This window comes from Podarcis raffonei, chromosome 10 (assembly GCF_027172205.1).
Source record: "Podarcis raffonei isolate rPodRaf1 chromosome 10, rPodRaf1.pri, whole genome shotgun sequence".
In the NCBI taxonomy this organism is placed as follows: domain Eukaryota; kingdom Metazoa; phylum Chordata; class Lepidosauria; order Squamata; family Lacertidae; genus Podarcis; species Podarcis raffonei.
In genome coordinates, this window is record NC_070611.1 from 33,520,828 (window position 1) to 33,535,597 (window position 14,770).

The following is a 14,770-nucleotide window of genomic DNA, read 5'->3' on the forward strand; positions in this document are numbered from 1 at the left end:
CATCCATTCTTAAGGAAATTAGCACTGAGTGCTCACTGACAGATCGTGAAGCTGAGGCTCCAATACTTTGGGCACCTCATGAGAAGAGAAGACGCCCTGGAAAAGACCCTGATGTTGGGAAAGATTGAGGGCACAAGGAGAAGGGGACGACAGAGGACGAGATGGTTGGACAGTGTTCTCGAGGCTATGAACATGAGTCTGGCCAGGCTGCGAGAGGCAGTGGAAGACAGGAGTGCCTGGCGTGCTCTGGTCCATGGGGTCATGAAGAGTCGGACACGACTAAGTGACTAAACAACATTAGTGACTGCATCACAAGAAGGTGCCTTTTAGCTTAGCCAGACCATTGGGTGCATCTAGCTCATTAGGGTCTACACTGACTTGCAGTGACTTCCCAGGGTTCCATATAGGGACCTTTCCCAGCCCTACCCAGAGATGCCAGGAATCGGACCTGGAACCTTCTGCATTCAAAGCATGTGCCGCTAAGTGAACTATGGCCCTTCCTACTAGTTTAGATCTGGCACAAAATCACATGCAAAGCGTGGAAACAGATGATATACAAGTACAGTAGAGATTTTACCAGCTATGCTAAAGATCCTTGATATTGTGATTTGATGAATTGATGCCAGGCATTTTTACATGTGACATGTTGAACATATTGAGCTTTGACCCTCTAAATATATTTAAACCAATAGTATAATGTGCCATCGGTATTTGTTTTGGTCAGCCGCTTTTCTCCTAGATGTTTGTTTTTAAACAATGCATACAAGCTATAGACAAAGACAAACTTAGTGTCCGTCAACCTGTACATAAATTGTTGCAGCTGAAGCTGATAAATGTTTGAGACGTAACCTGAAAAGTCATTCTTAGTAAAGAGAATGTGATTTTTGTTAATGTTCAGTTTGGATTATCCTGTTGTCTGTTTTCTTCTTCTTCTGTGTAATCATGTTATAACCTGTATGGATGGAGCCACAACATAGTCCAGTATGTTTACAAATGCTTTCTTCATTACTAATCATCCACTTTGTTCTTAGCTAGTTTATAAAGCAATACTCCATAGACAGCAATTTTAGTCGCCATGTTTGTCCTCTGTCATATCCCTGGCCACTGGTCATGTTGGCTGAGACTGATATGAGGTATAGTCCAATCAGATCTGAAAACCTATCCCTGCTCCAGAACATCATCTTGGCATTTATTCAAATATTACTAAGATTATAATGAACATTTACAGCCTGCTCTTCAATTCCTGGGTGGGAAACAAGGAAATGAAATAGCAATAAAAATATACACAGAGGAAAAAAGTTACAAAATTTACAGAATCCATAAAAGATCAATAAATAATTCAGGAAGTATAGCTTCTTCATCATAAAACAACTAAAACAAAACAACTTTGAGGACAATAATTAGGATCTCCAGTTCAACCAAATATTTGTTTAAAGAACTGGACATCCAACCAATGAAAACAACCAAAGGGCATTGCGTTCCCACCCTATTTCTCATCTGGGGCCCTCACTTCTTCTGTGCCTCTCATATAAAGAGGCCCCCACACTGTGCCAACAGACTCTCACTCTGCCAGCTTGGCTGATAGGTGTGAATAAAGGGTTAGCTGTGAGGTTACGACACTGCTCATAGTGATGCATCAATATGATAGCTTACTTCAAGGTAAATGGCGTCATGCTAAAATAGATTGGCATTATCTGTCATATGGATATGACCTTAGAGAATTCTATTTCATATTGCGACTTTCAGTTCCCATGAAATGTAATATGAAGATGAATGCACCTGACAAACTATTAATCTCTATAGAACAAGCAAATTATTATATAAGTTATGAAATGCTCTGAAAACCCAGGAAAGTTCCTTAAGGGGGAAGGGGGCGAACCGAGGAAACAATTAGTCAAAACTCCAGCTTTGGTCCTTTTGACCTCTCGGTATACCATTGAGTGAGCACTACAACATCTAATTAGGTAGCTTCTTACAGAAAGATTAGAGGTAGCCATATATTCAGATATACTAGCAAATCCACTTGGTATGGCAAGTGGGCACTGCCGTCTGGTCTGTGTGAAGAGAAGCCAGACGTCCAGCTTTTAAGCTAGAGAGGTGAGTGAATATTGCATGCATGTGTTACCACAACTGCCCCTGCTCAAAAGTTGGGAGAAAAGGAGGTGTCTGAAGAACCTTGGCCACACAGAGGCAAAATGGGCAACGTTCCCCACAGCTGGTGTTCCCTGCTCTACTGCAGGAAAGGAAGGTGTGGGTGAGAATTGGATTCTTCTGCCTAAAAGCCCTTGTAGTGCCTTCAGGCAGTGAAGCACAGAAATGCATGCTCCTTGTTGAGAAGCCAGGGGAATTGTCGCTTAAAGTCGATGACCAGCAAGGTTTGCTCTCTGTCTGACCTTTCCTTCAGAAAAGGAACTATAGTCCGATTTGCTTGCATGGAGCTCTAGATACACTGGATCCGTATCAAAGAGTGCAATCCAATGTGAATTCAATTCAGAAGTAAGTCCCACCATCTTTAATGGAGTTTGCTTCTAGGGAAGAGAGCAATAGAATTGCATTGTAAAGATATTCATATGTAAATGCTTAAACGTATTCCATTCTTTTCCTCCCAGCTCCTTCTATTATTTCAAGGTTTAAAGTCCCCTTAAACATCCCCAGGGTCTGCTAGTAGCTGAAAGAAAATAGTTGGATTCTGCTAGGTGAGGAAAATATGGAATGCTAAATGAGACAGACATTAATTAGCTGGCTTTCACAAAGCAGATTTCTTTCCATTTATTGAAACAGCAACAAGAACAACAACAGCAAAGGCTGGTCATCCCATGGGCCATTCAGCATTCAGATCCCAAGAGTGTCTGGGGTTTGCCAAGCTAGGTTTCCTGTGCTAATGTGGAGAGGAAGTTCTTGTCAATACAGCAGAGGGTGGGTTTTTTGTTTGTGAATTGCTCTGTAAGACCACAACAGAGTTATAGCAGTGCCTTCAAGATGTAATGGAGATGTGTGACTGAAATGTCACTTAGCTGCAATATTCTGAAACAGAATTTTAAATGTTTATATATTATTATTATTATTATTTATTATGAGCTGTGGTTCGGCACTTTTCTTTTTGCTTCTTAATCCAGCTTGCCACACCCACCCCCCAAAGGCCACGTCTTGCCTAAATGGTATTTTTAAACGGAAAAGTTTCACTACTTTAAAATACATTTATAACATATTTTTATAAGTGTCTCCTAAAGCAATACATTCTATTTTATATTTTAACTCGGCATACTTAAATGAAAGGATGCCTGGTTTTGCTATGGAAGTCTTATATTTGTAGTTGGTTGTTAGAATTTTTGCAGTGTAAAAGTGTGCAGTGATCAGATACATGTTGTTTTTAGCTATACAGTCCTCATGCTCTATTAACTGTGGTGTTAGGAAAATAGCTGTTGGCAATTTTCCATCCTGTTGGTACACTTAGTATTTATGTTAAAAACACCGCTTTTGGGAGGGCTGCACCAGTTCTCTCTTCTAAATATTTTCAGATGAGAATGCATTTCTTTACTTGATGAATGTCTTATATACCACAACGGCTGAACATTGTGCACTGTCAGTGCAACTTAGAATTGCCACAATCTGGCTTCTCCCTCTGCCTCTGTATGTATTCTGTCAGTGTCAATTCTTTGATCTAATATAGACTGAGATGGGGCAGGGAGAGTCTGCATTAAGAACTTACAAGCAATGAAGCAGAGAGGAAATATTTGTGTTGTGAGTTTTGCATTAGCTTTCCTCACTAGAAACTTTCTGAAAGATGCTTGCTCTCGCAAAACACCATGAATAAATTCTGATAGATTCTTTCAGGTATTGTTTCATAAGACAAAGCATTGCTTATAATTTCAGTGCTGTTTGTACATGAAATATAATGCACTGTCAGTGGAAAATTGAATTCATTTTTCAGTTCATCACTGAATGATTTGATGCTTTTTTAAAATTGTAAAACTATGGACAATGAATAGGTGCTATAAAAATGTATAAGGCATTTAAAAATATGCATGTCACATACTAAATATAACAGAAAAAGGCTTTTTAAAAATATGATGACTTAACTTTTCTTTCCATGTAGCAACTTATTTTTTCCTTCTTCACCTTCTCCCCACTCATAGTTCTTTCTTCTCTCTTCTACCCTTGGGATCTTTAAATTTTACAATGCATTAAGCATCTGTTATATCAAAAGCTATCCATTGTTTATGCCACTTAATATTAAGAAATACTTCGTTGTGCAATAGGAAGTAATAAAAAGTCAACAATGAACTGCTGTATGTCAGTTATTTTTCCTCAGGGGTCTCTAACATGCATTTGACTCTGACTGAAATAATGACATACAGTTTTAGACTCAGATTGCTATCTTATCTCCACAGCCTTCCACAGTAAGGGCGAAACGAAATGCGATAACTGCAGACTTCTATAGAGAATTGGGTCTGCCCTCAACTACCTATAAAATGCTTAGGTATAAGGGCTATTTAAAGTGGGAGTGGGCCATTGAGCGCTTCCACCCAAATTGCTTTATTTACATGCTTTTCTTCTGGCTAGGTTCCAGTGATAAAAAGCCTCTCCCCCCCCCCATCCACCATGGATGAAAAAGCAGTCTATAAAAAGTGGGTTGGGGTGGGAAAATTGTTTCCTGCTTGCCCACTCTCTCTCCATGCAGTTTTAATAGAGAATTTCCAGGACCCGAGTTCCTTCTTGGCATTGTCATGTCTAGTTCGACTGTCACGTCTAGTTGTGCCCTAAAAGAGCATTTAAAAAACAAAGATTGTGTAGCCACTTTAGTCAGTTATGAATGCTAATATATGTATTTCAGTAGACAGATGTATTACAGAAAGGTGCATGCATGGTGTTTTGAGTAAGTGTTATAGATTACTTCATCATTTCAGATAAGGCTATGCAAATCCCTTTCCTGAGAGCGTAAATAATCAGTAGCACTGCTACCTACAAGGGATTAAAAGAAAAGAGAAGAACAGCTTCTGCTAGCTTTCCAACAAACCCATTAAATACGTGTTTGTTTTAAAACTCTGGGTTGATAATTGTTTTTAAGGATTAATATGGCTCTCTACATCTTTCCGTTTGAGGGACACTCCATATTTGTTTTCATTTTTGACAGCTGTCTTTCTTTCCCTGGTGATTTCTGTTCCACTTGTTTGTTTTTCTTGGGTCTTAACAACTGTAAGATTGTTATGTAGGATTATTTTACACTTTGAAACTTTGGGACAGGACCTTGAGTAGCATGGCTGATCTGTGTATGCAGCCATGGAATTATGTCCTTTAATTTAGAAACTTTCCACTATACTCTCTTGTGTGATTAGTTGGAAAAGACCTACAACAAACAAGTATGTCTTACATGTCTTTTTCCAGGGAGAGCTGAAGTTCTTTTGGAAAGTAAAATGCTTTGCATGCTCCTGGATGGACCAGTGATCTGGCTTGGTATAAAGGCTGCTTCATAAGTTCACATTTAGGTGTTGGTTGTTGGCGCCTGTCTTTTGCGAGAGACAATGGAGTCCAACTGCTGGAGAATCACAATGCCTTCTGTGGCAACTGCTACTTGCCATGTTGTTTTTGCTGCATTAGCAGCCCCTAAGTGACTTTTCTGGGGTGCAATCAGTGTGTATGGAGATCCTGGGCTGCCCAGACAATAAGACCTCAGTAAGGTGATCCAAAAGAAAGCAGGGCAATACTTTTGGTACCAGGTGGCCTTAGGAGTTGCTGGAAGGAGGCATACAAGGTGCCATCCAACTGTCTTAGGGACTCCACTCCGGATTTGTGTAGTGTTTGCTCCCTAGCCTTTTATTCTCCCAAATATGTTCCACAAGGTATTGGGCATGGGTTGTTCCTCAGGGTTTACTCCTGAAGCCTTTCTCACTATGGCTGTAAGGAAGCAGAGGTTTAGGACCAGAGTTTTCCTTCTCCTAGATGAGCTACCTTCACCGGTTGAGAAGCACCACTTCATTTCCCTCTACAGCACATGGAGAAACCACCTTCTTGATTGTTGGACCTGCTCTTGGTCTCGTCTTCTCAATCCTCTGGAGCCTGTCTTTGCATGCAGGTGATAGACAACTCTCTAACTCCACTGATTCAGTGAGGGCTTAAGACCCATTGGCTACCCTGACCAGGTTTAGCTGGCAAGTCAGAAGCCATTTCCTGGGATGTGATGGTAGGATCATATTTGGAATTCTGGTCACCATACGTCACAAGCATAGCCCTGTCTAAACAGTCCCACCATGTGCAAAGGCTTGGAAGTGATTTGATACTGAGTTGATGAGCTTTTAGACTTTGGTACAGCTAGAGAAATAGACTGGGTGGTGGGGGAGGGAGCCACAGGCATCCTCTGAAATCAGTTTGGTTCTTGCTGCTGCTGCTGCTGCTCTGCACACCCAACAGGTGTCGATGGTGAGGCCTCTACTTTAGTATCCTGTGTCTCCTGTTCGCTAACTAAATTCATTCTGAAAGTCAGATCATGAGCAAGAGGTGATGTATTAGTTAGCAATTTCCTTTATTAAGTTGCCTAGCATATCGCATTATAAGGGAACACTTTGTAAAAGTTCACACACAAGTTCTAGTTTCCTTTAATTGCCACTTGAAGCTTTGGGGAAAGTGTGATAAATGTAAGTTGTAGATTTCTGCTTTTATAACGTAATAAAGGGATATTACAGAAAGCAAAAGAAAATTTCTCTTAAGAGACCAAGGTTTTGTCTTGTCTGATAAATGTTTTCCTTGAATGTTGGATTGTTTAGCAACCCTTGAGTTTCTCTCTTTTGTAATGTGTAGCTCAGCTTACTTGTTTGGTCAGTCTGAATTCTTGTATTAAACTGATTCTTTGAATAAGGCTCGTCCTTCTTATATGAGGCAATTCTTCTCTCTTGATGTGCTTCCACAAGAACAGAGTCAGTACTTTTTTAACCTAAATAATAATGCAGGAACAAAATTAGAAGATCTAATTCAGATTCGCAAGTTGAAAAGCTTTAGCACTGGCCATGATTAAGTTTGGGCAAAATTGACAAAAGGCACTTAAAAGTATTCTTTGTGATTTTTTTGCAGCCCCACATCTTTGCAGCCCCTTTGATAACTTTCTAGTGCTAGTAAGCATTTTGATGGGAAGACTGCTGGCCTTTGAGAGGGACACGGGTGGCGCTGTGGGTTAAACCACAGAGCCTAGGACTTGCCAATCAGAAGGTCGGTGGTTCGAATCCCTGTGACGGGGTGAGCTCCCGTTGTTCGGTCCCTGCTCCTGCCAACCTAGCAGTTCAAAAGCACGTCAAAGTGCAGGTAGATAAATAGGTACCACTCCAGTGGGAAGGTAAATGGCGTTTCCGTGCACTGCTCTGGTTTGCCAGAAACGGCTTAGTCATGCTGGCCACATGACCCGGAAGCTGTACGCCGGCTCCCTTGGCCGATAAAGCGAGATGAGCGCCGCAACCCCAGAGTCGGTCACGACTGGACCTAATGGTCAGGGGTCCCTTTACCTTTACCTGCTGGCCTTCAGTGTGCATACCAAAGGAGGATCCCCCCCCCAGCGTCCCTGCACCCTCGCCTCTTTTGTGAGAGAGCCTATGGCTCAGCAAGTCCCATTCCACAACTGTTGAGCTTACAACAACAAGTTGCCCTCCCTCCTTGATCTCTCCCACTAGGTTTTAACACTTGCTGGATTTAGGAATTAGAAGGTGCTCAGGCATGCAGCCTAACCCTCTGCCCCCCCCCATAACAATAGAAATACTTAGCTTAAAATCTTATTATGGATTCGGATTTACCTGAAAAGGCATAATCCAAGCAGAACACAACTGCATCAGAAAGCTTTTGAGAACACAAAGAGTTGCAGAAGTACAAAAAAAATGGAGGGGGACCCAAAATATCCTAAGGAGTACAGCACATATTCACTGGGCATGAAGGAATGCTGACGTATAAGGGGAGGAGAATTGAAAACCGGAGAGAATGGAATGATGTATCCTTGGAAAAGTAATGGCTGGCTGACTGTAATTATGTACATTTTTTTGCAGGTCTTGCTTTATTTTATTTTTAAAATCTATACCGCTTTTGCAACATCTAGGTCCCACAGCGACTTTTATACAAAATGACAATATACTGCCTCACATCTTGCATAACTGTGTAGCTATTTAGTGAACATTACTTAATGTGTTTGGAGTTACGGCTAGATCCATTTGTAGCAATGTATTTATTTGTTAAATATTATGGGTAAAAGGACCCCTGACCATTAGGTCCAGTCGTGACCGACTCTGGGGTTGTGGCGCTCATCTTGCTTTATTAGCCGAGGGAGCCGGCGTACAGCTTCCGAGTCATGTGGCCAGCATGACTAAGCGGCTTCTGGCGAACCAAAGCAGCGCATGGAAATGCCATTTACCTTCCCGCTGGAGTGGTACCTATTTATCTACTCACACTTTGACGTGCTTTCGAACTGCTAGGTTGGCAGGAGCAGGGACCGAGCAACAGGAGCTCACCCCGTCACGGGGATTCGAACTGCCAACCTTCTGATCAGCAAGTCCTAGGCTCTGTGGTTTAACCCACAGCGCCACCCGCGTCCCATGGGTTAATTACAAGTCACAAAATTCTCCTTATTTTATCTGTGCATTGTTATAAATTATATTTTGTATTCAAAGCAGTTGGTGTGACAACATGTTTCATTGCTTCTTTATAAGTATAGCTTTATGAATAGTATATGCTTCAATAAGAGCACTGAGATCACATCCTTATATCAGATACTGAGTTTATGGCTGTCCTACCCTTCTTCTGAATCATCAGATATGGCTACAGTGCTGTATGAAACAATAGCATTTAGATCCCACACTGTTTTTTGAAAAGCTGTCTTTATAAAACACTAATTAAACTACATTTTTTTTCAATGTTAGAGTCATTTTCACATTCTTTGGACTTAACTGGTCAGCATTAAACATGAGACAAAAGTGTGAACATGTTGGGAATGTGGGCTTGGAATAACATATCTTTGTTTGAGACTCTGTCCTGCCATGAGATACCCAAAATCTTCCTGATGCAGCACATGTAGATGGCGTTGAGGCGTCATTCCTGGCGGGTGTAAGTTGCCCATGTCTAAAGACGTGTGGTCACCACAGTCAGTCAGGTGGTGTACCCACAGAAGTGGCCAGAGGAGGAATGACCCCAGAGAGGAGGAGAGAAAGAAGAAATACCTTCATCTGCAGCAAAACAAGTCTCTCCCATACTAATTTCTACAGCCACTGCAGGCTGCAGCCCAAAGTTAAACATTGAGCTTTTTTACTTGTTCTGAAATTATTTCTGTACATCTCTGCATCAAAATAGTTTGCTGCTATCTTGTGAGTAGGGAGCAGCCATGATATTCTAAGAAAAGCTGCAGAGTATTTTAAAGAATCCTAGTGCAAGGAATTGGACTGGACACTTTCTAAATAGGAAAATTCAAAGATAATTGCACAACAGCAGGGACTCCTGTTTGGTAGTTTACTTAGCATTTGGTTGAGCTACGCCTGCATATGGCTCTGCGCTATGGGTCAATTAGTTATGTTTGCCCACACAGAAATTAATAGCTGTATGACAGTCTGCAAGGGAATAGAACCTCCTGGAATTCATTGCAGCTACAAAGAAAGGATTTGCCTAGAGAAAGAATAGGATAGAATTTAGTGTGTATAAATAAACTGGGACTACATTTTGACCAGGAACTGATGATAATATAGAAGCTAGTTCAGGAGTAAATTCAGTACAAGTTAGTACCGGTATTTTCTAGTATGCCCAGGGAAAGGGAAAAGGTAGATAAACAACAGCTGTGTAAGCAATAGTCATGGGGACACATGCAGAGAAGTTGCAAATGTAGGGCACACCTGCTGCAGGTAGATGTCTTGCAAGCTTTTCTGTTATGCATACTTGATAATTTCAAGGTAGGGGTGCCCAAGGGCTTTATGTAATTGACTAAGCAAATTGAAAAGGAACCACCACTTTTAAATTAGATAGCAACGAAAAGAAACTTAGATGTGAGCCCAAAGACAAATGTGAAATTAAAAAAAACAGATTGTTCTTCAAATCACTTTTAAATGGCTAGTGTTATACTGATAGTTTCTGTTTTGCATCATGATTATACTGGTTAAGAATAATGGGTTCTAATCATATACTGTTGCACAACTCGAATAATTATGATGCTTTAATTAAATGTTTGGAAACAAAAGATACTAGGACCTTACATACAGATTTTGCTACACAAATATTTGAATCATATCCACATGATATTATTTTACTGGGGAAAAAATGAATTTCTAAAACCCATTCATCCAGCTGCCAAAAACAAAGTAGTTACTCCATTTGCTTTGGCACAGGGTGAATATAACAAGCACACAGTACTACGCTAGAGCCTTTTCTCAGGACCAGCAGATACTCCAGGTGTTATAAAGACCTTCAGTGATAACCATTGTTAGTTATATGAAATCAATGGATGCATATAGCCTACATAGCCTGGAGTATAACTTAGTTGGATATACTGCCTTTTATGAACGAAGTGATAGGACCACACTACCCACCAATACAGTGGTTCCTCTGGTTAAGAACTTAATTCATTCTGGAGGTCTGTTCTTAACCTGAAACTGTTCTTAACCTGAAGCACCACTTTAGCTAATGGGGTCTCCCGCTGCCACCGTGCCGCCAGAGCACAATTTCTGTTCTCATCCTGAAACAAAGTTCTTAACCCGAGGTACTATTTCTGGGTTAACAGAGTCTGTAACCTGAAGCATCTGTAACCCGAGGTACCACTGTATAAGGAAATCGGTATTTTGACTGATTTCGCAGAATGAACAAAATGGTATGAAAATAATTCAAGGAGACAAAAATAAAAGTTGCTTCAGTTTCCAATTAAGTAGGTTGTTGTAATGCAAACAGAAATTGTGGTTGGTCTTGGCTATGGCTGGGGTGGGGAAACTTTTCCTCTCAGCAGACTGATTCCCTGTCTCCCCATACCTGACTGGCTACTTGGATAGGTAGGTGGGGCCATGAACTCTGGTTATCAGTTTTTTCCTTTGCACTCGAGCTGAACTGCAAAGGAAGATGTCAGCCTATCCAAGCAAGGCTTGAAGTTATTGCCAATCAGCTGATTGGTGGTAACTTTAAACCTGCTTGGATCAGCTGCACTCCAGAGTGCCTGACTGTAAATTCTTGGAATTTAGCCAGTTGAATTAGGGCTTGAAGTCACTGCTGAGTGACACTGACTTCAAGCCCACCTTTGGCAGGGATAACCTCCATTCCAGAGTTCCTAATTTAAAAGGCACTGCACACAATACACAGTTGCCAAGAAACAATAAACTCTTAAAGTTGTTCCTTTGCAGACTTATCTTTACCACTCTTGACACCTGATGGAAACAAGCCAGATTCAGAAATCATGAAGTTGTCTCGCTTGCTGCTCTAGAAGAGAAGATTTTTTTCAGCTAAAGTGGGCCATAAAAATGCCACAACACAAATTTCAATGCACAATATCCCAGCAGTGTTACCAGGGTAAAACATAAGAGATAGTGGTACTAGGAAGTACCACTTTTGGAAAGCCAACTTTGACAGGTGGGTGGGACAAGCCACTGAGTAGGATTTAACACAGAATGCCGTCAAGCCCATCAGCTGACATCAATAGTAATGTTGGATGATTGAGAGGTGGGTGTGAGCCAGATTGCATCCCTTGATAGGCCAAGATTGGCTTGTGAGCTGAGGCTCCCCATTCCGTCTCAAAGACTAGAACAACTATTAATGACACAAGCTCTTGTGGACTAGAGTCCATTTCATCAGATGAATGAAGTGTTATCCTAAACTGATTGATGTTTTCATTTTTTAATGTGTATGTATTTTTCTGTTTTATATTGTAACCTACCCTCCCTGTAATCCTCGGGTGAAGGGCAGTGTAGGAATTGTACTAATAACAATAGCGGCCTATAATTAGCGTAAGATACTGTAGGGTACTTTAGGCTGAGAAACATGAGACTGTCTCAAGGATACCCATTGAGATATGAGCTTCAAGTCCAATATTCTAATCGTGGCTGGGCCAAATGTCATTAGTTTTGCTTCTCACCTTAAAAGTAGCAATTTCCTTTCATTTTACATATGACTGTGTGCAGGATTTCATTTATGACTTTTGTTTTCTCTCTTTGCTGCTATTTCAAAAATTAATGTTTTGAATATTAATATTTTTGCATGTGTTGATCTGAGTTTGTCCTCCCTATAAAACATTTGCTCCAAAGGTTTCTTTTAAAAATCGCATTTTAAAAAATGACAATTTTTGGCATGAGGACAAATGTTTAAAATTATCTTTAATACAGTATTGATAATGTTAGCTGTGAAGAGTAACTGAGTAATGCTGCACATATCTACTCAGAGGCTAGTTCCATTAAGTTCAAGGGTGCGAGTGTGTGTTAATCCCACATGTGAGTGGAGGAGTAACGTTCTGTAGAATTTGAATTTTCGGGTCCTCATTTAAGACAGTGTCTCAAGTCATTATATTACAGCTCCAACCTGATGAATAGGGATTTCCCATTATTTTACAGTTTTGTTTTTTTCCTTGTTATTGTTTTGCTACCACAAACAGTGAGTGATACCAAATCCCATTCAAAGTATGTTATAGCATGTTGAGACAAGGGAAGAAATGACACTAGAAGAGAAGCGTCTCTGCTAACAGAAATAATTATTAGTGTTACTAGTGTGTTATTGCAAAGAAACATAAATTAATGTTTTTATTTGTGCAGAGTTGTTTGGAAAAATAATTCTAAATATGGTTTATGGTTTTTTTATTTACCAGGAATTTTAGATCATAATAGATCCCACAAGCGCAGTAAAAGTACATTTCATTCTGTTTCTAGATTTATTAGCTGTGCCTAAGCATCCGTATGCTGCTATGGAAAACTGGGGACTAAGTGTTTTTGTGGAGCAGAGGATACTTCTGGATCCAAGCATTTCTTCCATATCATACTTACTTGATGTCACTATGGTCATTGTGCATGAGCTATGCCATCAGGTAGGAGAAAAACCTTATCACTTGTGAGCATGCTACTTAAAACTGTTGTTGTCGTTGTTTAAGTCAAAGCATTTTCCATGTTGACTGTTCTCTCAGGAAAACTCAGTTACACAGAAGGGAAACACATCAGTTATGGACATTACTATGATAAACAGACAGACATTAAGTATAATAAACACTATAATGATAAGCATAAGAAGTTCACCAACATTCAAGAAATGGGAACCTGATCAATATTGTAAAATTTCCTTCCCTTTGGTGTGATTTGTAATAGAATTTTGTCTTTATATAGTTAAGCATAGTGATGTTCTCAGGAAGTGATTAATTATAGCACCATAACTGTTTCAAGCTGAGTTTCATGTTCTTGTCAAAACTTGCAGTGACTGAAATAAATTTCATAGTCACTCTTACTCACTTACATAAACTCGGGAAGCGGTTTTTTCCTTATGTTTCTGCAATGGTTCTCTGTATATGAACAATGAATATCATACTTCTGTGGTTATTGTTATTCTTAAATATACTGAAAAATATTACAGTTAACCCTTTACATTGATTTCACATTCTTCCCTCTGTATCGTCTTTCTTTAATCTAAATATAACATTTTAGTAACATAAGATGAGTGCAGAAGTTAGACATAGTCTAGAGGGAACAGAAACTTGAAACTCCCCCCCCCTTGAAACAAAGGTAATATTTGATTCTAAATGTAATTTATTCACCTTACAAACAACCCTTTCACAAATACAGGAAATGTCCAACATTTTCCCACAATATCACTTAAATAGCACAGGAATAAAGGCTGGAATGGAGTTGTGCCAACCCTGTGAGGGAATGTAGTTTCCCCAAGGGCTGCTGTAATACCATTAGGGCATTTCTTCCCAGTTCATTACCAGCACACCAAGGGAGGGAGGTGAGATGCTAAAACTATGCAGACCTAGCCAAGGTAGTCTTATTTAATAGGAAAGGGAGAGTTGGAGATCAGGCTGACTTGAGTCAGTTTGGCTTTGGAAAATGAGTATTTCCTTTGTGGGTGGAGAAATAGCCTGGCTTTATTTTTTTGAACCAATGTGATGTAAGCCAAGAGGAGAGAGTAACTCATCTTCAGTTGTCACTAGAAAGAAATCGGAAAGCAAGGCTATTGTGCTGGAGAGGAAATGTGATACCTCAATATTCTACATTTAAGGCTCTGAGTCTTGTCAGGGAGAGATATCCCACTTAAGACCTTTCTCAAAGCCCAAAATCGCATCCATTGCCGATCTCGTACCAGAAATAACCAGCCATTGTAGCAAACAAATAATATCTCAAACTCACAGAGGAAATTGAATAATCTAGTATGACTTGAAAAAAATATTGAACTAATTGCAGATCATGAGCAGGGAACGCCATAGGAACTGGTTAGATGTTGTATTGAGTATGCAGTGGTAGATACCCTTTCACATGGAGATGTGTTTTGGTGGAACGCTAAATAATCTAGAGACTAGTGTACTTTGTGGTAGTCACTGATAAAAGGCCTGCTATTATTGATACAATATTTGATCCACCAGAAGTGCTTCTCATCTCTGGTTAGTCAATACTTTTATACCTTCTAATTTTTAATTATTACGGATCTATCAGAAGTGCAGCATATATTTCTTAGTAACAAGACAGCCAAGGGGAAATCTCTTCTGTATGAATGTAATGAACTGACAGAGTTTTCCTCACCTCTGATTAACTATAATAAGTGGATTATCCCCTCATCCGTTTTAGTTAATCTCTTCCTTCAGAAAACA

General features: G+C 40.0%; 1 protein-coding gene across 3 annotated transcripts in view; it reads left to right on the top strand.

The window, feature by feature from the left end:
* TRHDE (thyrotropin releasing hormone degrading enzyme) overlaps positions 1–14,770 on the top strand; it is a 194,502-nt gene that overhangs the window by 77,589 nt on the left and 102,143 nt on the right. For all 3 annotated transcript variants that reach the window (XM_053405129.1, XM_053405131.1, XM_053405130.1), the window contains exon 4: positions 12,849–13,003. In XM_053405129.1, the coding sequence (XP_053261104.1) occupies positions 12,849–13,003 (155 nt within the window). The remainder of the gene's footprint in view (positions 1–12,848; positions 13,004–14,770) is intronic.